Genomic DNA, 26,315 nt, shown 5'->3' on the forward strand with positions numbered 1-26,315 from the left:
TTTTTCCTTTCTAGATCCTTTCTCCTCATTAATCAGGCTAAAATACTTACTTGAATTCCCATACAATTTTTGCTGTTCCTAATTTCTCATTTAGAGTTAGAATACCCTTTGAATCATAGTAAATTGCATAACCTTATTTAGCCTATAGAAGGTTTTACTGACACATATACATTACAACAGTCTAATGCTAACAGTTGGTGTGCAAGTTTACCTAAAGTTGGATATGTAAAATAACATAGTACAGATGTCTTTCCTTATCTGGACAGTTTTCCAGGAAGGTCTGCAGTTAACATGTGTGCTATCATGCAGTAGTAAGAAAGCTGCATTTATGGTGACCCCAGTGTTGCAGCAGAACAACAAGTCCATCCCCTTGTTCAAAGGCAGTATCTGAGGAACTTTCTTACAGTGGAGTTAAGATGCTCACGGCAAAGGTATACACACAATACACTCTTCCAGAAGTCTACCACTCCCTTCTTAAATCTCCACATCATCCAACTCCTTCATACTCTTTCCTGATAGTCCCTCTCTGCTTGTATCTCTTTGTGTCCAGAAGTTTGACAATTTGGATAGCTTCCAAAGCCATGAGTGTTCCAAGCAGTGCATACAGTGCAGATGCCAGGCATACTCGTAACTGAACAGCCTACTACATCATTCCAAAAAAGTTCTGAAGCCAAGACTCCAAAGTCTCAGGCTGTATCTAAATATCCTCCTCTTCACAAGACTGTTGTAGTCCCTTAATCATAAGACTGACATATGAGAAAAAATTGCATTCCTAGCTGCATTACAGCTGCCCTGTAACAACATCGATACGCAGAAAAACTATAACTTCCTGCCTTTATGTATGGCCTTGCCTAAGCAACTAATGCACAACCAGCAGCCATGACTATTTCTTTTCTTTTACTCAAAGACAGAGCCATATAACAATGGGAACCACATGTAGAGAGGAGGACTATTTCAGAACCAACCATATGGAGGCAGCTTGAAACTCTGCTGCAATGGATGAAACACGGGAATAAGACACTGAGTTACATTTGTAGTTTAGGATCTCTAGAAATAATATTCTCTGATACAAATAACCTCAACACTGTTTAGACATTTCAAGTGTTTTCTCAGTATTTCACCTTGAAATACCAGCTGCAAGATTCTTGTAAATGCACGTGATTTATTCTCAGTTTAAAGATCAAATAAAATATAGACCTTCCATATACAAAAATAAGCATCTGCTCAAACCTAAAACAGTGTTTTAATAATATAAAGATCTTAATAATGCTGTACAGAGTCTAATCACTTCTATGCAAGATGTCAGAAGTTAAAAAAGGTATACTACTTTGCTAGTCTACTGTAAAGGCACATGTTTCTTACGCATAGATAGTATTTTCAGAACTTTGTACATACATCAAGTCAGCAGCTCTGCTGTCCTGAACAGTTGCCTGGTTGATTGCTGCTGCTGCACAACATTCACGTGATTTTGCACTAGATCGACTCTGTGCAGAATCAAGTTATTCTCTACTGCTTCAGATACATCCTGTCTTGCCATTCAAGACTATTTGTACTATTTGAAAGTACTGAGTGCTTGCTTGACAAAAATATCTAGAATAGCTAGAATTGTTAGGCTGTAGGTTGAACCTTATTGGAACTATAAGGTTATGTTGGCTAAGTTGAACAGCGATTACAGTACAGCCTGAAGCTAACAATATGTACATTAATAATAATTAAACTGGACAAAACTAGCATTTTAAATATTATTTAAAAAATAATAGATCACAGCTCATGGACTGCAACAACCATATTACAACAAGGATGGCAGAACCAACAAAACATACAGCAAGCAATTGGTAACAAAACAGAAAACCAGAAGTAAGAAGACCCCAGACCCCAATGCTGCTGTTTGTCCAGACTGTCATGTGAGGGATAGGGAGTTTGGACTGTAAGTGTATAATTGCCTAGGGATTTATTTGTTCAGAGTCCCTGTGTTGAGGCACTACCAGATACCACAACTGACCTGTGCCAACAAACCTATCTAATGAAGAAGGGAGATTAATGTCAGAAATTTCTTTAACACCTCTGGAAATGGATTTTGCAACTTGCAGTGTCTTCTGCATTCAATATAAAGAACTGTTACATTGTTCTGCCTCTACTGAACAGAGATAGTGCAAAATGCTGCTCATTATGAAATAAATGTCTTTTAAAGGACAATGCGCTATGAACCCAGATTTAAATCTTAAGAACCTCCTGTGATGAAGTATGATACAGCTGTTTTTGGGAAATATCTCAGGTTCTTTAGCTGCTAAACCTGGCAGAGAAATGGTTAGGTTCAAATACATAATAGGTGAAAACATATCTGAAGTATTCTTCCACACAGACACTTCCCCCTCAGTTATTACTTCATGGATTTACACACACCAAGTGTGTGTAAATCCAGATAGAAGACAATCACTCAGAAAGATTTCAGCTTATTTCTTTTGATCTCCATTCACAAGTGGTTTGCCTAGTGAGCTGGTCTTAAACAAAGTCTTGTGTTTATGCTTACACAAATACAGGAGATGCCAGATTCATCTAGAATACAACCACATGTTGTTTCAACTTGCCCACACTGCCTAGCTTCTTTGTAGCAAGCAAATAAATTAAGCTCTCACAAACCAGCACTAAAGATGGAAGCCAATAATTTCCTTATCCACCATACCAAAGGACCTGAACTCCTTCAGCCATTAATTGTAACACACCCTGCTCTCCCTGGTCTGAAGGTAAACGCCACAGTTAAAGTCCCCAAACCCACCTAATTGTATTACCTACATAATTAAAAAAAAAAAAAAAAATCCACCCAACAATATGAATTCAAACACATCTGGAAATGATGACTCTCCCTGCATCTGTTGTAGAGGTTAGTCACCTCACTACTAAAAGGTGCATGGCAATTTGGATTTGTCTGTTTCAGCTTTAATTGGTATTTCCACTGCTACATATCAAAACTTCCTGAATCCCAGATAGATTATATCTCTCTGGCTACTTTACTAGCCTTTGTCTAAAATCTTGCATAATATAATCATGTCTGCCACCACTTTAAATCTCCATCCCCTTTACTCCCTGAATCAGCTAGTTTACAATTTTTCTTTTCCTTTGGGAATTTCAGCTAACCAATCTGCCACTCTCTGTACTTTGCCATTTGCCCTTTATAAGTAACCACACCAAACAAGCACTTCCATGAATCTCCTTTCCATTCCAGTAACTCTTTCAAGTATGACACACAACTGAGATTTTCATCCAGTTCTTTACTGATGACAAACCACAGAAGATATAAAATTGCTCACTGAATATGCTAAAACCCCTACTTCTCACTTCTCCATCAACACATAAAGGAAAACAGCATTCTATCCTTGTAAACGAATTCAGAAAAAAACCCACCACCAAAATACCGAAACAGTGATGCTGGAATGAAACACAAACATTTAACAGGCATTACTGGATCATTAAACACTAACATACTTCTGTGAAGACAGAACTATATGGCCCTTAGTTATTTTTTTATTCCTAAACTGTTTACTAGCTTATGCTATCTTACACACAGCATAAAAAACCCAGTTTTTAAAATGTTTTTATCATGTCTGTGAATTCTTATGAAGCAGACCTCTAGCTTTGGGGGGTTTTATTCCGTCTTTACTGTCTTCCTATTATATCTTAGAGAAGTTTATTTTCAATTGCTTTGTTCGCTAATGAACTCTCAGTTAACTCTCAGTTAACTAAATTTCCAATTTTTCTTCCTCAGTGAATCACAGGTGTAGAAGAGAAGCAGTTCCTTGCTGGCCCACTATGACCCCTACTTACCAAGTTCATCTGTCAAACTCTACATTTTGGGGCTGCGAAATAAATGAGATTTCACGTCCATTGCTGGGATGAACTAACACAATTGAACAAAAGGCAAGCTATGTTGCATAAAAATGCTATTGCAGGCAGCCACAGTTGGCTTTTCTCAGACGCATTTAGATTTCCTGCTTGTCACATATAGTTTTCTCTTTTAATAATTGGGAAAAAAAAACCCTAAATATGAGAATTTTTGCCTACAAGCTTCAGAACCTGCAACAAGGCCTTGGGACAAGCATACCGATTTATGACCGTTACAAAGCAGCACGTTACCTAGCAACAAATACGTATTTTCTGATAAAAATTGCTTCAGTATGGTCTAAAATTGAACAGAGATTTTTTAAAAAGAAAAACAAATACATTCTGCCCCAAGCACTTGTTTTTGCTGAAAGGCGTTCCCTAAAAGAGGATACCTAATATCAGTGCAGGAAATTTAAAGAAGACTGAATAGATTGTAACATATAGTGGAAAACATAGTGAGATGCTAGCCTTTAATCAATCACTTCCACAAAGAAAGTTGCTTCCAGTCAGGAACACCTACTAAGACAACAGAATAAATCCTAGATTTTTCACCCTATATCATCACCATCATAAGCAGATTTCTTTGGAATTCCACCTGGACAGATATAATTTATCAAGTTGTCATGGAAGTGTGGCAATGCAATCATGTTACATATTTAAACATGTACACAGAGATCATTTAGACAGATAACATTCAGAACATACCTGAAATTCCTGTGATGCGACTATTATCCTGGAGTTGAAAATGCCAATTAACAAAATAGAGAAACATTTATTTCCAATACATGAGAGAAACTGAACTACACTCACAAGACCAACACAGGCAAGAGGATGTGCTGTTCTTAAAAAAAAATTAATGCTATTCCCTCTCTAACTTCAGTTCCTAAGGCCAGTACTCTCCAGGGTTGTGTCTAGAATGTTTTGTTAAAATTTGAAGAGAAGGACCAGTAAAAGACAGGATAACGTTTGCAACTGGGCAAGTAGCTATGGAATTTGCTTCAGCTACAAACCAGTTGGAAACACAGCTATCATGGAAGTTGCCCTGCTATTGTAACACAGGACTTTGAACCACCTTAAACAATGAACTACGAGGTAAGAAGTTTATAAATAAACAAATGACAAACTCTCTCCATAAAATCAGTTCATTTTTTATATATGACCAGTTCATTTTTTATATATGTCCAATACCACACGCAGTGTCGCTGAGGCCTCTCTCTGGGGTCACAAGTGCAAGGCTTTTCAAGGGCCTCTAGCACTCCCCAAGCATCCCCCTAACGATTCATATCCTGTTCTGCAGGGTCACAAAAAGAGCTTTGGTACCCATCATGAGGCTGGCAGTGAACTGTGCCTCAAAGGAGGGCCAGACACACCTGGGAACATGTCCCCATCAGAAGGAAAGTGAGCTTGAAGCCATAAGGACAGGGCACCATCACTTCACGTGCTCCCTGCACATGCCCCGCATGACCTAAAGCATTAAAGAGGGCCAGGCCACCCAATGAAGGATGGCTGAGAACAGAGGCAATTCCAGATGTGCAGCAGCTGGTCCCCTGGCCAAAAGTCCTTCCAGGGCCTGACGTAGCCCCAGCCCTACCACCTCGCCTACAGGGGCAGGAACAGGAACACAACACTTACTTTATCTTTCATGGCAGAGGGGGCAGCAACCGTCGGCTGCTTGGAGCCCTTGCCGAGCTTCTTGCCGGCGCCGTCGCCGCCTCCACCGCCGCTCTCCACCTTGATCAGCCGGTGCTTGGGGGAGATGTACTTCACTTCGGGTGGCGTCGCCGGGCGGCGCTCGCTGTGGCTGCGGAAGAGGTGCGGGGACCCGGTGGTGGGAGGCGTGGCGCAGCACGACGAAGAGGAGGAGGAGGAGGAAGCCTTGAACGCTCCCTCGCCCAGGTCCTCGGGCGCCGAGTAGTCCGGGCGGCACATGGCGCGCAGCTTGCGCAGGGACGAGCCGGGCCCGCTGTAGGGGTCCTCGAAGTCGCGGTCCTTCTGGGCGCGGTAGGCGCGGAGCAGGTCGCTGGTGTCGTCGCGCGGACGGCGGCGCGAAAAGCCGGGCGAGGTGTGGTGGTGGTGGAGGTGGAGGTGCGGCGGCCCCTCGGGGCGGGGCGCGCTGCCGGCACCGTTGCGCTTCTCCCGGTAGTCGGGCCGCGGGGGCTGCGGAGGGCTCTTGGTCTTGCTGTTGCCCAGGCTGAAGTACTTATTCAGCCATTTGGCCATCGTCTCTCCCGGTCGTGGCCTCAGCACCGCTGCGCGCTGCCCCCGGCGCCCCGCGCCCCAGCCCCGCTCGCCGCCCGCATGGAGGAGCGGGTCGGCGGGGCGGGCCGGGCGCCCCGCTCCGCGCACTCCCCGCTCTCCCGCTGCCAGCGGCTGGAAGGGCCCCGCCGAGCCCCTCGGCTTCCCAGCGGGAGGGAGCCGCTCCCGGCCCGAACCAGGCGCTCGCCGGAGCTCCGCGCCCGCCTCCGCGGCTCCGGGTCTGCCGCGACCTCAACCCCGCTGCTCCGCGCTGGCAGCGCAGCCCAGCCTGACCTCAGCACGCACCGGAGAGGCGGGGGACGCATCTGCATGCGGGGCCCGCCCACCGCCGCGGCCGGGCGGGGCCGCGCCAGGTGCCGGCGGGGCGGTGCGGATGGGCCGGCCCTGCGCGGGGCGGTGTCGGGGCCGGTGTTGGTGCTGGTGCCGCCGCCGGTGCCGCCGCCGGTGTCGCCTCAGCCCCGCTTCGCACTCCGGCGCGACGGGATCCGCCGGGGCTTCTCCGCTGCGCCCTCTAACGGGCGGGGGGGGAGCTGCCGCCGTCAGGAAGGCGTTGGTGCCTTCCCGTTCCTTTCCTTTCCAGGTGCCTCCGCCTGCCGTCTGGAGGGGCCGTGGGACCTGCAGCCACCACCACAGTTTGAACTCTGAATTCTCTACTACTGCTACCTGTGTGTCCCCCTTCCCCTCCCCCTGTGGTGGGGTAGGAGGGTTCCAGCTTGCGCCTAAAAGGGAACCAAGCCCTGGTTTTGGCCAGGGCTGAGCCTAAACAAACAGGATGTTGCATATTTTTTGGTAGGTACTTTTGCCATGTGTGTTCCTAGGTAAGGGATACAGTAAATCAAATGCAGAGATGATACTTGTGCGGTTCATGCTGCTCAGCTTGTGTGTTGCCAGAAGGATTTGTCAGCTGGGCCACCACAGTCGCAGCCACTTAGTATTGCTCTTTTAATCTTTCTCCATCTGCCCAAAGGTAAACATATACTACAGCAGGTTTTCCTAAGTTCTGTCTGCCCAGCTGTGATAGTCTCACTATATCTTTAGTCCTCATCCTAATGCTGATTTGGTCTGGTTTTAGGGAATGCTGGAGGCATTGAATGGATGTTCAAGTGGGGATAGGAATACCTGCAGGCTGATCTCTCCAGGCCTAACTCTGGCCTCTGCCACAATGAAAAAGTTAAGCAAACAGAAGAACTACTCAGATGATAGCTTGGCCTGTGGTGCTTCAATTGTGCATTATGATCAGTGACAGGAGAGTTTGTTGCAGTTTTGTTCTGTCTACACTGCATAGTGGAACACAGTTTCAAATGAAGAGATAGAGAATGCCTCACAATTGCGTTTTAAAAAATCTTCTGCTAATCAGATATCAGATCTATCAATAAAAGAAATAAAAAATTTTTAATTCTCCCAATGCAAATCTGTGACAGAATTTTCCAGAGCTATATCTTCATGCGAAGCATCATTTCCCCATTGCTTTATAAAGTCCATCAATGCAGAGAGATGAGCAAGAAGGGGAACCCTATTCATATAGTTCAAAAATTTGCGCAACAACATTGCTGTTTCACTAGGAGCTGTGGACATATTCCTAATATGATGTGCTGGTTTTGGCTCAGGTACAGTTAATTTTCTTCACAATAGCTATTACAGGGCTATTTGTGCTGAAAACAGCATTATTTATCCAGGGCAGTTTTGTTTACTGATGAGCAGTGCTTACACAGAGCCAAGGCCTTGTTTTCTCACACCACCCCAGCAGTGAGCAAACTGGGGGCGCACAAAAGCTTGGGATGGCACAACCCAGGACAGCTGACTTCAACCAACCATATGATTCCATATCATATGGCGTCGCACTCAGCATATAAAACTGGGGGGAGAAGAAGGAAGGGAGGGATGTTCAGAGTGTTAACATCTGTCTTCCCTAACATGCTTTCTGCACAGAAGGGTGGCTGAAAATTAGACTTGAGATGCAAACCTGTTTTGAAGATAAGAAAGGCAATGTCATACACAGTTTGGAGAGGGGTGTGAAGATGTCAGGCACAGTATGTTTGCACTGTTGTTTTTAATCATTTGGGACTTGCAGCTCTTTTAACCTTTTTATAATCAGAATAGTGGAGGAAGAGGAAACCTTTATCTACTCATTACTACAAGTCGTCTTTGTATTGCCCTGTTGCATTTTGGCAAACACCTGTCTAGCTCCCTGTTGGGATTATTGAAGCCCAGTATCAGACACATACCTGCAATGTATTTACACATCCACAGCCAGTCATGAATTATGAGGGCAAAATGGACTCAGCTATATTAATGAGCTACTTCTCTTATGAAATAAAGATAGACTAGATTTATATATGAAGTTTTTATCTGGCTTTATGTACCCTTTTAACCTTGCTCTTGGCTACACATTTCTCTATAAGAAGCCTCATTCTCTCTGAGTTTGGGCACTATTCTTGCAGTTTGCTCAACAAAGGCACATCTGTATGTTTTAGTGAGTACCTGAGAACAAACCTCCTTCCCTGTAAGCACAGGCTTCAATTGTAATTCCTTCCTCCAGTATTTTCATCAGGTTGTGTGGAAAGGAGGGTTGCATGCTCCCTTTACTGCCATTAGCAAATTTTTCTTTTTACATCCTTCATGTTGGTCTCCTGTCTCTGCTCAGCATAGTCATCCTGTCTGACTACAGAGATTTTTTTCTCAGAGCAAGTTCTCAGCCTGAGCCTGAGCAGTGAGTGTCCTGTTTCTTGACTGGCTAGTACCTGGGTCTCGCAGGGGGTTGCAAGGCTCCCAGTAGCTGCTGATTCAGGAACGCTATATTTTAGGCCCTTTGTATGAGAGCGATTCTTTTCCCCTGAGGCAAGACGAGTCTCAATTTCTTTAAAACTCAAAGGATCTCATTACCCAGAAGTCTGGCAGATCCCTAATTCCTGTTCTGCCAGTCAGGGGAGGGGCAAGAAAGCCCCGGCAGTGTTCCAAACCCAGCCTGATAGTGTCCCTTGTGGCTCAGTGAGGAACCACGTTCTCTTCCCTGCATTTACAGGCGCCTTGTGAAGTGACAAGCGAACAAACGCACATCGATGCAGGGAAGCTTCTCTAACACTTCAGAATTTGTCTAAAGTTGCCACTCAGAAGTGTGAGAGGATAGGAACTATGGGTGTACAGGATAACCCTAGGAACACCCAAACCTACAAATGAATAATAGGAATACCTACAGAATAATCTGTAAAACCGGCACAGCAGAGAAGTAAAATCAAGAATTCCATTGTCTCTCTAATCTCAGAGATTGTTCCAATACAAATCTGCAAGGCCCACAATATTTTTGCATGTGCACAAGATGCTTTCCAAACTCAGTCTGCTCCTGCAGGGTACATCTACACCTGCAGGACTCCTGTCCCTGCTCTGAGTCATTTTCACACTTATTTTTGAAGGAAACAGGCTTTGTCTTTTTTTTGTCTAGAACTTTGACCACATTTTTAAGTTCTGCTTGGCAGATTTCCAGCTTTTTTTTTTTTTCCAAACATTAGGAGGAAGGGGTGATTAAGAAAGTGAACTTTTTCTGTGAAATAAAAATCCTAAAATGTTATTATCTGAATAGAAAATCTACTTCTTCACAGAACTGCATTTCTTGAAGCATAGATAATTCACAGTTTCTTTCAGGTTAGGGAATTAGTAAAAAAGAGTCTCTTACCTTTTGATACAGGCATATCCTTGCACACAAGTCACTAATTTGTGCTAATGTTCATACTCCTAATCATATTAATTTAATGAAATAATGAAGTTAAGTAGCATCTAATCTGGAATTTATAAGGTCCTGTTTCCTCTCACACTCCTGATTTCCATGTATAATAGGAATTGCAGTACATGCAGTGCATTTTAAATTAGGATAAAGAAGAAAAAGTAGCAAGTAACGTGCAGAGCAAAATACTTTCTGTATTAATAAACACTCAAGCAGTGCTGCAAAGTCTAACTTTACAGTTATCTTTGAAGAAAATAAGTCCAAAATTTTTAGTATTGATCAATCTTTTACACTGAGATATCCACAAGAAACATAAAAAGCAGATAATTCATGTGGTTAATATGGCTTTAGGCTATGCAAAAAAAAAAAAAAAAAAATCAAATGCACCATGTTAAGCCATTACAAAACAGAGAAATGTTCTCTTTTTTGAAGCACTTCTTTCCTGGTGACTAGTGTCAGATAGTTTAGAAAGCATCCATAACACATTTGGATTCCTCCTATTTGTGTATGTTGCATCACAAAAATCATACCCATGTAATGATTAGAGATCAATTTGTTGTCCACAGTCTATAAGAATGCTGAACGTTTTCCTTCTTCTTCATATGTATGACTAAAAATAGAATTATTAGGAAGTTCTGATTTTTCTACTTTCCAGGGTGACATCTTCCTGCAATTAGTTTATTCCCAAGTAAGGAGAAATTCTTATACTGTGAGCATGTGTTAGTTATTTAAGTCCAACCAATTTGTCCCATATTCTTATGCTGCGGGGAAAAAACCTAACCAGACACTCCTCTTGAATTCTGACTACAGTTTTTTTTCTCAGAGCAAGTTCTCAGCCTGAGCCTGAGCAGTGAGTGTCCTGTTTCTTGACTGGCTAGTACCTGGGTCTCTTGGGGGTTGCAAGACTCCCAGTTTGTCCCATATTCTCATACTGCAGGGAAAAAAACCTAACCAGACACTCCTCTTGAATTCTACTTTTGTGATGATTGCTTTGCCTCCAAGAACAAATTCACATCAATCATCTTTAGTTTTCTTAAACCACATGGGCTGTACAAAATCAGATTTTGAAGGGTTTTGTCACCTACAGATATCCTGCAGAATTTGCAAAAGCAGCTTCATAAAGCCAGCTGGATTTAGAGTACAGCATTCCATTTGTCATTTTCTTGCATTTTTCGGTGCCTCTCTGGAAAGTTCTGGCTCAAGTGACCACTATGATCTGCATCATAGATGTGCTTTGAGCACCGGTGGTGTGTATCCATTGGAGTTATGTACTTCAATCCCAGCTACTCTTCAGTAGCGGGGCAAATGACAATGGCAAATTCTGGCAAAGATGCAGCTGTAACAGCACGGTGTTCTCCACTGATTGCAGATTTTGTCTAGGACCTTGAATTAGCTTGAACTCAACGAGATAAATGGTGCAAGGAGTCATTTCGGTGCAACCAATTTTCCTTGCTGTTTTTTGGTTTTGGGGGGTTTTTTTTGGTTTTTTTTTTTTTTTTTTTTCCTGCAGTTACACATTGCAATGTGAATTATCTCAGTATTCTGACCTTCCTGCTCTGAGTTTCAGTGCAACACAGAACCTCTGGGTAGCAACAGGGCCTCCTGCACAGTGAAGAGAAGCTGAGGACTGGTACAGAGGGGTAATGTGATCTCCATTGTCAGAAATTGAGACCTCAAATAGAGAGGGCCCTGAATACCCAGATTTAGACTGGCCCAGCTTTCAGCAAGACAGTGGTCCAGAGACATCTGGAAGTTCCATTCAAACTAAAATGAAGCTGTTCTCCTATCCGTATTCTTTCCAGTTCTTGTGTTCCTGTGCTGCATAAGGCAAGATACAGACCAAAAGCCCTCACTGGCACAACAGGACAATTTTCCATATGAATATGCCTGATTTCTACCCCACTGAGATGCCACTATTCAACCTTAAATTGAAAATGGTTGTCCTATAATTCCCCTTACCAACTGTAAGGACAAACAGATTCCTTTGGAGAACCTCAGGGAATGATGGCACTAGATCGTAATTACAGTTAAATATCTGTTTTTTAAAAATGTCATTTTATGATCAGCACAGTATAGAATTTTATGATCACAGTAGCACAGGATTTTTTTGTAAATGGTATCAGTGTAGCACGATTTTATAAGTATTATAGCACAAAATTTAAAATCACATCTTAATTGATGTTTCTTAATTGCCTGGGCTCTCTGCAGATTGGGTGGCTGGCTTGCAGTGTAAATAAAACAACCTAATCTGTAGTCAATCTTCAGAGGAAGCAGACAACAGTGGAGGAGTCCCTGGCCACTGGGGGATCATGGGTTTTGCTGTCAAAAAGCAGCTGTGGGCCAAGTCCCACTTGGGGCTTGTAACTTCTCAATTTTATAATTCTCTCTCTGTGTGGTATTACATTTCATTTTTCTATGATTGAGTCATTACAATTTCTTTGTCCAGGTGCCTGAGACCTTCAAGGCTGTAAGGAGGTGAGAAGGTGGCTTGTGCCCAGGCACACTGAGGATGACATGGAGGTGGATAAGTCTGCCTGGTGTGTGGTATCTTCAAGAGTTGATAAGGGGGAGGAAGGGAGCTGACACGTGACCAATCAGTCACAGGAACAGCTCTTTGCCATATTAAATGGCGTGAGTCATGCTAGCCATATTGCCATGTGTCAGGAGCACAGGAGTGGGGCACCAGAAATTGTGCAGGGAAAAGACAGACCCCTAGATTCAATAATGAGGGAAAATTTTGATACAGCACAGGAATAGATGTAAAATCCTGCTGACAGTGGTATTGTTGCATTGCTTTAGGTACATTGTTCAGGAACCATAATTTTAAAATCATTACAGTTAAATTCCAGAACCTTCTGGTAACAAAAAATTAAATTAATTTATTAAAAAATTCCCCTTTGTTCTGAATTTATTTCTAGTTTCTGAGGACTAAATAGGTTTTCTAATTAGGAAACACATCTGGTTTAAAGGGTTTCACATCATATTGTTGGAATCTGTGGAAGCAGCAATTTGGAGACTCACAAAGAGCTTCCAGATTTGCTGAAAAAATTCTCCATTCCTTTTAACTCTTGTTCATGTCAGGCTTGGAATACCTAATTACTTTTTCAATATGATAATGAAGAAGAAATAGTACTTCAGAGGCATCAACCTGTGTACTTCTCAAGAAAATTATCAGAATAATATCAGACCATCAGGATAATTCCTCGTCAGGATAATCCTCATCATTTATTAATGACCAACTTTCACTGGTCAAAGATTGGAAAAATTTCTCCATAATAAGTTTCTCAGCAGAGGATTAGAACAGAAGCAGAGACAGTTCTGCATGCTAAAAAAATATTTAACTGCCTTGATCAATTGCAGGGAACTGAGGTATAGCTCAAATACAGACTCCAGGAAAATAACACATGCACCCATAAATAATCCTCTGAAAGGTTGAACCAGACACTGCAGCACAGTGAGTACTCACCAACTGGGCTGTAATCATGCCTCTGAAATACATTAGTGGCAACTACTGTGACAAGAGATGTGAGAAATTTCATAATTTTCTTTTCAAATTGGTCTTTATGAAGCAGGAAAGTAATATTGAACACAGGCTTCCAACAAGCAATCCATACAGCTGGTGCAGTAATTGAGTCTGGATTCTATGAAAACACAAAGCATAATTCTGAAATTAAAGGCTAAATCATTGCAACTGCAAATAAGATATTGAATTAAGTTTATAACATTTCCAAATCTACAGTGCAGACAGAGTATTTCTTATGTTATTGGTTATGTTGTAACATTTCCCTATTTCAAGCAGAACAATGAATTAATGAGTCTCAGAAATCTTGTCCTACCTCATTTTTATGAGGATTTCATTATCATAGAAAGAGGAACATTTCTGCAGTTCAATTTTTCAGATTGGCCATACATGTACCATAATACTGATATTGGAAGATGGGCCTGCAGATTTTGCTATTAATTTCTTGCTGTTTGCGGATCTAATGAAAAAGAATTCTATTCCAGATAATCTGTGTCAAGTGTTGCTTCTGCCTCTGAGGGCCAGCAACAGTAATTTACAACACGTTTGTCTGTCTTTGTGCTCTTCTGAGCAGTAAAAAGTTCCTATTGTCTTTCTCTGGTTCACAAGTTCCCTGATGCACAGGTTTCCTGTCAGGTTCTGAATATCCATCAGGAACACAAACCGTGTTTGTAGCTCCTGATTGCACTGTGTTGACAAAAAGGACTTTGCCTCCCAACACCTGCACTTTCCTATAAGTACATTTTGTAGGTCATTTTTCTTCTGCAGTTTGTACAAAAGAGAAAAATTATCTGTAACCAAACCAAATACTGAGGAGTTTCATAATAATCAAGCTCCTACAGTGGAAGCATACACACAGTAGTTGCTGAAGCCTGAAATTCTGACTCTATGGAGGGAGATAGTTTGGTGACTTGTATACTGGCACATGCTGCAAGGCAACCAAGACAGCTCTGATTTTTTAATAAATTACTCCTATGCCTTGAGTCACTGTCCTCTTCTCTGACATTGCATTCCATTGGACTCAATATAAGGTTAATTGCTCCCATTTAATGTCTGCTGGCTTATGGATGTCCAAATGTGGCCATTTTACACAATGAGAGATTTTGCAATTGCCTTGTGAGTAATCCAGATGCATATTTGCATTTTAGCATGCTTGGAAACCATAAAAGGAGCTTTAAACAGAGTCAGATTGTTCAAATGCAGTCAAATGTCTGACTTGTCAATTAGGATAATGTAACTCACACAAATAATAAAGCTCACCCAAATGCCATGGACTTCTGCACACACCTATTACAGCCTTTACACTTGCGTTTGGTCTGGCTGAGGTGGAGTTCATTTTCCCACAGCAGCCCCCCCAGCTCTGTGCTTGCATTAGTGCTGGAAAGGTGTTGCCAACACAGCAGTGCCTTGGCTGCTGCCGAGCAGCGCTGGCACAGCCCCAGCCTCTCTCTGCAGCGTTCCATCCACACAGGCCAGCAGGCTGGGAGGGCACGGAGCTGGGACAGCCAGCCCAAACTGACCAAAGGGGAATTCCTCATCATAGGATGTCTGTGCAGGTACAACACCTGAGGGAAAGGAGGAGGAAGGTGTGGCCTTCATTGCTTATGGTGTTTGCCTTCTGGACCATCTGCTGTGTGTGCTGAAGCCTTGCTTCCTGGGAAGTGGCTGAATATCATTCACTGATGGGAAAGAAAGAATAAAATCTTTCTGGTTTTTTCTCCCCTTTGCTTTCACACATGCAACATTCTCTTTTGTTTTATTAAACTGACTTTATCTCAACCCATGCGAGTTTGTTTACCATCTTATTTTTCTTTCTGCTCCCACTGTGCAGAGGAGAATCATAGAGAGGCTTGGTGGACTCCTGCTCCCAGACAAGGTCAATCTACCATATCACTGTTACCTTGAAGCCCCCAGAGTTCACCAAGTTTCCAAATATTCATAGTTTGAACCACAAAGACACAAGAGGCTGCTGATTATCTACTGAGGACTTCTTAACAGTCCATATTTGGCAAAGAAATATTTATTTTTGAGAAAAAGTGTTGATGACCCTTGCTATCTCCCTTTAAAACTTTCATTGCAAATTTGAGGGAAGAATGTCTGTCAGCTGGTGTCTGTGATCACTTTTAATAAAGAATGGTGAAATGCAGTGGTCTTTTAAATATAAAAAACAGTTCTAGGGTGTTTTATACTTTCACCTCAAAACATAAATGATACCTTGAAAGAATATAGATTAGATGTTCTTCTTCAACAACACAACGTGAGGTATTGAATCATTTGAATAGTTAAGGTTCGAAGGGGCATTTAAAGGTTATCCAGTCCAGCTCAGCCCTGCAACACATCTGAGCAGCGACATTCTTCAACTAGATGAAGCTGCTCAGAGCTATGTCCAAACTGATCACTTCTGAAATGGACCAAAGCAAAAAAAAAAAACAAACCAGTGTTTGCAAAAATTTTCCTGAGGACTGCATCTCTTTAACTATCTCAATCCCCTATAAAATATTATGTGTGGAACAGTAAGCAAGAAGTATTACATCAGCTATTATAACTTGGCAAAATTCCATCTTGTCAGTGCCAACAGTCACTCACTTTGAAGGAACAGGCCTACCAAAACTGGACTTCTATTTACCTATTGCTAGCCATGAAACATAATGCTGTGTGGACAGAAACTATGAGATAAGAGTGTACATGTACTCTGCATTGCTCTGAAGCAGCAAATATTTACTCATTCTTAGCTTCTCAAACAATCATTCATCTTCTGGAAGCCGAGAGAAGGTGCAACAGAAGTTTTCAAAGTGAACTGAAAGAGAAATTTTCTCTGCAGGCTGTGAATCTCATGGAGCCTTATCTATGACACTGGTTCTGACATTATTTGACATCTGCTGGCAAAAAGAATTAAAGAATAGACTTTGCTACTATTTCCACATGAACAGACAGAAGAAATGTGCCATTTGTTGCCCAGAAGAGACACTGTCACAACTGTGGTCACAATGCAGCTGCCTGGAAGAGGGTGTCTCAAGTGTATACAGATGGTTCCTCAGTTTTCAGTAGCCAGTGTGGTGGGTTGAGCCTGGCTTCATTCAGGGTGTCCATCAAAGCCATTATATCACTTCCCAACTTCTCAGCTGAAAAGAAGAGAGAAAACTAACCAAAGGCTCATGTGTCAAGATAAGGACGGGGAGAGATCACTCACTAATTACCATTAGAAATAAAATCGAATTGGGGAAATTTGTTTAATTTATTTCCAAACAGAGTAAGATAAATACAAATAAACATAAATTTTAAAACACCTTCCCCCATTCTTCCTTCCTTGCTGAGTTTAATTTCACTCCCTATTTTCTCCACCTCCTCTGTTTCCTAGCAGCACAAAAGGACAAGGAATGTGGGCTGAGGTCAGTTCTTCACACATCTCTTACACTTCTTCTTCCTCACAGGAAGGACTCCTCACAGTCCTACACTGCTCCAGTGCAGGTTCCCTTGCAGAGGAAACAGTTCTTCATAATGTCTCACACACTACAGCTCATCATGAGCTGTTCCAGCATGGGTCCTTTCACTGGATGCAGTCCTTCAGGAAGAGACTGCCCCAGCATGATTCCACCATGAGGTCACAAGTCCTGCCAGCAAACCTGCTCCAGCATGGGCTCTTCTCTCCACAGGGCCACAGGTCCTGCCTGGAGCCTGCTCCACTGCACATTTTCTGCAGGGTCACAGCCTTCTTTAGACATATCCACCTGCTCCAGCATGGATCTGCTGTACTCCAGCACCAGAGTGAACCAGCACTGCTAAAGAGAGGCATGCTCTGCATCCACACTGCACTTTTCCTCTCCTCAACAACACTTCTACTTACAGGCCACTGGAAAGCTGCCTGACCACGTGCTCAGCAGCACAACAGTGGTGGCTGGGATTATGAATCTGCTTTCTGTCTGTCACAAAGGTTTTGGTAGGATTTTAGATTATGTATGGATTGTGGACCACTACTGAGGTTCCTGGCACAGACTTTCCTACTGCTGAAAAAGGCATCATATGTGCAAGTCTCTGATGACTGAATCCAGCTTTGAGGAATAACTCCTGTCATAAAAATTAACTAGAAAGTATAGATATATTTATTTTTCAAGACTGCAACTTGTAACTTTAACGCATTAACCAATTTGTTTATCACTCTTTCACTCATGAAATTACATTCCCTCATGAACTTGCCTTTTACACCGACTCAGTAAAACATTATTATTTCAGGTACCAGAGCTTAATATCCTTTTAATTCCTGGCCCTGAGTCCAGATGGTTGTTTTCCAGGAGTTACTCAGTTATGACCATAAACTTACTTAAGGCATGTAATAGCCTTTATGTCTTTAATTTGCATTATTTCCCAGTCATTCTAATAGAGTCTGAATATTTGTTTTAATTTAATAAAAAACCAAAGAAAATCCTGTCTCATTGTAATCTCATATGCTGCTTTCCCAAATTGTGATGTGGTAATATGAGAGGAAGAAGTATCCTCATATAATTGCACAGCGGCAACAGTATATGTGTTGTTGCACTCAAAGTAATTGCTTCCTTTCTAGTAATAGAACAGTAAAGAAAAGAGAAGATTTTTTCATAAGAAACAATGACGTTTCCTAATTATATAATTGGTGAATCATCATTAAAAGTCAAAGCATTCCTGAAATATCAAAGGTGAAAGATGGGTTATTTACTTTGCCATGCAAGGTCCTACACCTGGGTCATGGCAATACCAGCCGCAACTACAGGCTGGATGGAAAAGTGATTGAGAGCAGCTCTGAGGAAAAAGACTTTGGGGGGTGGTAGTTGATGAAAAACACAACATGACCCAGCCATGAGCACTCCCAGCCCAGAAAGGTAATGGGATCCTGGGCTGAATCCAAAGCAGCATGGCCAGCAGGGAAGGGAGGGGATTCTGCCCTCTGCTTTGCTGTGTTCTGAGGAGACCCAGAACACTGCGTCCAGCTCTGGGCTCCTCAGCACACGTCCGGAGGAGGGCCATAAAGTAGGAAAGAGGACTGGAGCACCTCCCCCAGAAAGACAGGCTGGGAAACATGCACCTGTTCATCCTGGAGAAGGCTGTGTAGACACCTTATGGCGACCTTCCATTATCTCAAGGGTCCTATGTGGAAGTTGGAGAGGGATTCTTCATAAGGTAGTAGAGTGATAAGACAAGAAGTAATAGGTACAAACTGAAAGAGGGGAAATTTAGGTTAGATAATATAAAGAAATTCTTTACTGCGAGGAGATGAAACACTGGAACAGGTTACTCAGGGAGGTTGTGGGTGTTCTTTGCACTATTCAAGCTGAGGTTGGATAAGGCCTGGAGCAAACTGGTATATGGGAAGTGTCCCTCCCCATGGCAGCAGGACTTGGGACTGGATGATCTTTAAGGTTGTTTTCAACCTTAACATAATTAGCAAATTAAATAAGTAAATATATTTCATATGGCATAACTGGTGTAAAACTATTTTCAAAGAGTAATAATATTAATTGAAAAAAATTACAGGGAAAAGAAACAGACTTAATCCAAATTTTCCTGCAGAAGTTTTTTCTTCATAGAAATTGAAGAAATTATGCAACATGATTATCTTTTTTAGCTAAGAACTGGACTTTGGTGACCTCAGGAACTTGCCACAGTTCACATTTTTATATATATCTGTCTGAATACCACACCTGGCTGGACAACATTTTTGCCTGGGAGACTGGTAAGAATGAAAAGGTCTAAATGTTAGTAGTATTAATTTGAAGTTTTTTTGTAATGGATTGACTCTAGCTGGATGCCAGTCACCCACCAATGCTGCTCACTCACTCACTTCTGCAGCTGGACAGGGGAGAGAAAATATAACAGAGTTTATTAGTTGAGATAAGGTCTGGGAGAGATCATTCATCAAATACCATCACAAGAAAAACAGAATTGAATTATAGATATTAATTGAATTTATTACTAACAAAATCAGAGCACAATAATGAGAAATAAAAAAAGACCTTAGAAACACCTTCCCTCACTTCCCTCCTTCCCAGCCCTAACTCCTCCCACTCAGAGGTACAAGGAGACAGGGAATGGGCGTTGTGGTCAGTTCACCACACGTTCCTGCTGCTGCTCAGGGACAGGCATCGTTTCCTTTCCCTGCTCTAGTCTGGTGTCCCTCCCACAGAAGACAGCTCTCCATGAGCTTCTCCAATGTGAGCCCATCCCACAGGCAACAGTTCTCCACAAACCACTGCAATGTGGGTCACTCTTCCACAGGATGCAGTCCTTCAGGCACACCCTGCTACAACATGGGTCCCCCATGGGATCACAAATATTGCCTGGAAACCAGCTCCAGCATGGATTTTTGCTCCACAGGTCTGCAGGTCCTTGCCAGGACCCTGCTCCAGCATGGGCATCCCACAGAGTCACATCCTCCTCTCAAGCATCCACCTGCTCCAGCGTGGGGCTCCTCCATGGCGTGCAAACGAATCTCTACATTCCATGGATCTCCATGGGCTGCATGAGAACAGCTCCTTCACCATGGTCTGCACCATGGGTTGCAGGAGAATGTCAGCTCCAGTGTCTGAAGCATCTTCTACCCTTCCATCTCCACTGACTTTGGTGCTTTCAAAATGGTTCCTCTCACATATTCTCACTTCTCTCACATATTCTCACCCCTCCCTTCTCTATCCACAATTATATCTGCATAATAACTTTCTTTTCCTTCTTAAATATGTTATCACAGAGGCATTACCACCATTTCTTATTGGCACAGCCTTGTCCAGGAGTGGATCTGTCTTGGAGACATATGGCTTTGGATCTGTCCGACACAGGGTAAACTTCCAACAGCTTCTCACAGAAGTGACTGCACCTCTCCCACTACCAAAGTTTGGCCACACAATCCCAGTACACGAGCACTGACTGAATCAAAACCAATGCACGTCTTCTCACACCAAACCTCTGCATTAGAGGTTTGGTAACAAACTGTCTCCTGAAGGTTTGTTCTGACATTTCTCAAGCTATTCAGCTCTGCCAATCTGATTATGAGTTCTTGTCTTTCTTAATGACAGGCTTTCTGGGTTACAATATCCTCTAGCATATAATAAATTTCTGGGTGTGCTGCACCTCCACCCCATCCCTCACTCTCTTCTTTTTCCCCTGCCTCCCACTCTTCCCATCCCCTCACTCTTCTCTTCCCATCCCCTCACTCTCCTCTCCTCTCCTCTCCTCTCCTCTCCTCTCCTCTCCTCTCCTCTCCTCTCCTCTCCTCTCCTCTCCTCTCCTCTCCTCTCCTCTCCTCTCCTCTCCTCTCCTCTCCTCTCCTCTCCTCTCCTCTCCTCTCCTCTCCTCTCCTCTCCTCTCCTCTCCTCTCCTCTCCTCTCCTCTCCTCTCCTCTCCTCTCCTCTCCTCCTCTTCCTCATTCTTTTTTTAATTAAAAAGTTATTTTTTCAGTAAGTGGATTGGAAATTGTGGGAAATAAGGCCTTCTACTAGTTGGTTTACTTTTCAAGCAGTCATAAAGATGTGTTATTAGGAAACAAATGAGAAATACCTTTGTGTATGTGTCTTAATTACAATTAGATCAAAACTTCATATATTATTATAAAATACTTTTTAGCAATTTCCCTCTTTCCATTCATAATTTTTTCCTGCTTTCCAGTGTTCTGGAAAGCTTTTCCAGATTATTTGGAGTACTTGACTGGAAAGAGACTACACAGACATCACACGTGACTCTTTGGAGTTTAACCAAGATCTGCTACCTCAGTCCTGTATCTGCAAACTGCAGCTGCATCTTAGAAGTCATGCATTCTTGTATTCCTCCTCTTAGGTATTTTTCCAATGGTTTGGGGATTTTTCCGTTAAGGTAAAGTACATGGATTTTAACCATATTGCTACTCTTCTCATTACTACACTATGGATTATGTAACAGATGCCTGGCAAAATAATCACAAAAGGCAAAGCAAGTAGAAAATTACTTGTTAATAAGAATTTTAAAAGAGAAAAGAGAAAAATTAACATCTGGTCAGCTAGGCAAGGAAATAATTTGCCTTCTGTTAGAAGGTAAACTGAACTTTCCCAGAGTGGTTAGAGTAAAGGAACTGACATTTTGGTTAATATTTAATAACAGTTTATCCTTAGGTATAGTCTTATTTTGTCCCATCTGCTGCTTGTCAGCTGCAATAATGTCAAACAAGGCCACTTCCAAAGTAACATGTCTCTCTGATTTGCAGCTCTTATGCTTGCCATGTAGTATAGGAATGCTAATGCCTTCATTGACCTTTCTTATTCCTTGATTCTGCCGGCTGGTACATTTATGCCACTCTGTACTCTGTACTCTTATAGTACAGTGTAGCAGTTCTGCTTCTTGGTGAGTGATGAAATCTTATCAGGTATTTTCTTCTGTCCACCACTCTGTTTATGGACCAGAACACTGTTTCCTGTTCCTGTGATCTCATGTACTGAGAGGCTTTAGCTCACGTGTTAATATGTGCTACCCCAGCTCAGCAGTGAGTGCCGTTGCTGGCTAACAATTAGCCTGCTCAGGAAGGACAAATTGCCAGAAAGGCAGAGCAATAAATGTCCGGTGAAATCATCTCTGTCTTGTATATTGGGCAGAATTCCATCTGCTTGAACAAATGCAGTATGTGTGTTCATTCAGGTATTGACTTGAACTGGAATCATTAGCTCCTAACATGAAAACTTGGCTGCCTTTTGTATTAGTCAAGTGTAAATGCAATGGAAGATTATTAATGAGTGAAAATATGACCTTGTTATATACATGTGAAATATTTACTTTGCAGATTTAAAATTCTGAGTATTTTCTTTAGTTTTTATAAAATCCATATTATTTTCATGAAAAATCCTACAAAATCATAGACAGTCATCTTGCTGCAAGCTATTTTCTGAATGCAAAGACGGACTATGAAGTCAATAGGAGAGAAAAATATCAAGTACATTAAAGTGCATTAAACAAAATCATAGCAAATATTATGTAAATGGTTGTCACAGACATGGTTGTCACAGACACACTTGACCCTCAACCATGCGTTTGTTCAGACTGACTAAGGAGTGAAGCAAAGTGAAAATTTTCCAGGATAGAAATCCATTTTAATGTAGGTGAAATGTACATTTTTTGAGTCTGTGGTTAGAAATCGTAGTTATTTAGCCAGACTGCAAGGCCTAAGCTCAGTGAAGTTACTTCAGTGAAGGACAGAGATAAAGGGGAGGAGACAGAAGATGATAGAGAGAGACAGGGACTGCTGTAAGGGCAAGTCAACCTGACCTCAGAATTCTTTCTGATAAAAAGGAACTAGTGGTAAAAGTCACAAGAAACCCATAAAAATGAATATGTATGAACCTATTGTGAAACTGTATGCATATGTATTTGAGAGGGGGATAAAAGGAGATCTGAAGTTCTCAGAGTAACGCCTGCCTTTTTGAGGAGAGTTTTCTCCACATGTGTCCGGCGCTGTAAATAAACATACTGAGCTTAACAACTTTTATAAAGTTGTGAGGTTTCTTCTTTTCTCCACAAAACAGGAGCAAGAGGCCTCATGCCCTGCGGTGAACTTGAATGCTGTTAAGATCCTGGCCCGTGTATAAAGGACTGAAAATGCCTCGTGATAATATTTCCAGAGATGGTTTCAAACCCCAAAATTACATGACAGCTAAAGCACAGAACAAGATAGTACAGCCAAAATGAAGACATCTGTCTTGTCTTTATTACTGACTAGGAGCCAACTACTTCGTTCTGCAAATATCACTGTCAGGATGGGCCCCGTTTGAGCTCTTCCTGAACTGTAGCTGAACTGAATGGCAGGTGACTCCCCTCTTCAGCATGGATGCCTCATGAGGTTTGAAATTCCTTACCTTGGACTAGGATAGCCTTTCCTACCCAAGGTGGAGAGATCCCTTATATTTGACAGATCCTTGGTAAGCAGTTGAAATAATGCTGATTTAATAGCAATGAAATGTTGCTAATCCATGTAGCTGACTATTATTATTATTATTATTATTATTATTATTATTATTATTATTATTATTATTATTATTATTATTATTATTACTACTACTACTACTACTACTACTGGTACTACTACTACTACTACTGGTACTACTACTACTATTACTACTACTAATGTTGCATAGGTTAATTTCATTGCACATAAACCCAACAATAAGATTGGACTTAGCCCTCCCTAGGATTCATAAGGAGTTTAGAAAGGAAGATGACCGGTTCTGAAACTTGTGACTTAACAAGGGGAATCTCCCTTTTTCTTTGTGTCTCTGGTCTCTGTGTGACTTGGTTACAACTCAATTCATTTATATTTTAGTAATTTTTTTTTTTTTTTTTACTTCCTGACAGATTTTCTACTGTAATACTGTACCCTTCTTGCTCCTTCAGCTCAAAAGAGTTAAAAATGCTGGAGATGACTAGTACCAACAAGCAGCCTGTACTTTGAACTGCTCAGTAAGTAGTCCTCAATGGCATATGCTCTCACCCAATTTAAGTGATTTGCAGCTCTTTGAACCTTCAAAAGAAAAATACACTTGCAAATACAGGTTTCTAAAATGATGTCAAATCTCTAAAATCCTCTCAACATGATAATGCTCTGATTATCACAGATGGTGTTCATCTCTCCAACGAAACTCTGAGGAAGCTGTAGGTGCTTCTCTTCTCCTTAGATTACCTCTGACAAGCAATGTAGTGTAATCCAAGTTGCATCAGCCTTCTGGGACAGACAGATAGCTGCTGAGCTAGCTACTAGCCAGATTTACTACTGAGAAGTGCTTCTCAATGTGATTCTAGCTTTTTTTTTTGAGGTAAGTCAGTTTAATAAACTGTATTTTCATCTTTTTTTCTTTTGCACTTTTAAAAATATCAGTTCATAATGCAAACAGATGTCAGGACCAAGGATCTCTCTCTATTATAGAGGCAGAGAGAAATAAAATAGAAAGTATGGGTGATTATCTACTGCAACTGCAGAAGAAACATAAGCATTCAGTCCATATATTCTTCTGGGAAATGAACAAAGAATTAGATAAAGGCAACAGTTTCAACTTAATTTACAGGGAGATTAAACTAATATAGAGTAATTATTCTAATAAAAAATATTAATTCATTTTACAAAAACTTTGACAAGTCACTCTTACTGGCTGTCATGATAAAGAAGTGCTTTTAATTAGAATTATGTTGCTGTATATGCAGGGAAATTAAAAAGAAACTCAATTATGAGAAACACTGCAAGGACACAGTTACAATATTATAATTATTGCTGAAAAATATTTATGTTCATCTTCACACATTTGAATCAGCTTTTTTCTCTTTTTCTGTTAGAACTAATTATACTGGGAGTGCATTTTACTTTTTCTGGGGGTGAGTTCAAAGATGTTTACACACACCAAAAAACCAAAAGCCCAGAATACCACAATAATCCCATTAAATTTGTGTCTAAGAGTATCGGAGCATGACTGGATGATTAGAGGAAAGATGTTTGGATATTTAGCTAATCAAGGGTAACAGTTCTCAAGCACAAATTCTCTATTGGTTCAGTCTTCATATGTGCAGTATGATATGAGCTAGTGTCTTCCAAATGTATTGCCATAGCCAATATTTCCTACTACTGCAGTATGTGTAGCCCTTTTTAAATTATACAGAAAGAAATTTAGTCTTCTGATAATTGTGTTTGTGCTCAGGCTTTACTTTAGAAAACATACATAGCTCACAAAACAGACATGCATATGATCAATAATCACTGTCTTGCACAAGTTTTCTGGAAGCTGAAAAAGTCATGCTTGTATTTATTCCTTTGTTTTCTATACTTATTTATTAAACACTGGAAATGGGCTACCTTTAAGGACCATATACTGTGCCAAAGGATTTAAAACCAAATGCAATTTTTACACTAGTGAGCTTTTATTAAAATCAAAGTGAATTTCTTATTGAGAAAACTGCCCCAGAATGAGTTATTTTAATCACTATTAAAAAGTTATACAAAACTCAGTAGGTGCTCTGTTGCATGACAGGATAACATCCTCTGTTCTTTGATATAAAACCTATCTCAAGAACGAGGTAGTCAAAAGACATGAGCAGAACTTATAAATTAGAGCCATAATGGGCTGGAGCATTGCTTTGCAGAAAAACAAGCTTACCTTACTCCTGTGATCTTACAAATTTTCACAAGTCACTGGTTAGGAAGATGCATCCTCTCCTCATGCATAGCCTTAGAAGTTAGGATAAAGAAAACTCACAAGTGTGGTTACATATTTTAAAGTCATGGTTTACCTTGTCTACTGTATTTGATAGAAAATGTTCTTCTGGTAGAGGTGCTTGACTAAAGCTGACCCAGATCAGGCACAGATTGACATGTCTTTATTTAGTTGTCTGTAAGCCTCTGGAGAACCATGGATTATGACTGTAAATCAATGGGATTATCATTAGATATCATCATTAGCAGCATTAGATAGCAGGGCAAAAAATCTCATCAGCCTCAGACCCGCTGCTGAATCCAAGTTAAAAACTATTGATACGATGCATATATATTATTTAAGCACCATATCTCAGTAACATCTTGATGGATCAGATGACTCTTTAGATTTATAATGAGTATTTTGTGAGTATTTTACAGGCATGTCCTAAACCAGAGAACATGGCTGATCCAAGTTCTACAATTCTCTGTCTCCAGTTATCCTGCTCCCCAGTTTCTGCCCATAGTGATACAACAGAGAGAACAGAGTGGACAACCTAACACGGACAGAACAAATCATTGGTACCTCTTATTCAGCAAAGACAAAGACTGCCTTCTTCAGGCTGAGTTAAATAGCCAATGCAGAAATATCCTAAGACACTTGGATTTTAGACGACTATTGTAACTGCAAAGTAATTAACTAGATTAATTTATCTTTAAATCCATCTAGGAATTCCACATTGGATGTCAAAACACTTTCCAACTAACATTTTATTGCTAACAGC

The 26,315-nt window shown here is 41.3% G+C and overlaps 1 protein-coding gene across 1 annotated transcript in view; it reads right to left on the reverse strand.

Moving 5' to 3' along the window:
• SHB (SH2 domain containing adaptor protein B) overlaps window positions 1-6,130 on the reverse strand; it is a 57,418-nt gene extending 51,288 nt beyond the window's left edge. Inside the window, exon 1 of the mRNA XM_063181222.1 lies at window positions 5,512-6,130. Within this exon, the coding sequence (XP_063037292.1) occupies window positions 5,512-6,099 (588 nt within the window). The 5' untranslated portion in view covers window positions 6,100-6,130. The remainder of the gene's footprint in view (window positions 1-5,511) is intronic.
• Between the last annotated feature and the right edge of the window lie 20,185 nt (window positions 6,131-26,315).

This window comes from Melospiza melodia, chromosome Z (genome assembly GCF_035770615.1).
Source record: "Melospiza melodia melodia isolate bMelMel2 chromosome Z, bMelMel2.pri, whole genome shotgun sequence".
Taxonomy (NCBI): Eukaryota; Metazoa; Chordata; class Aves; order Passeriformes; family Passerellidae; genus Melospiza; species Melospiza melodia.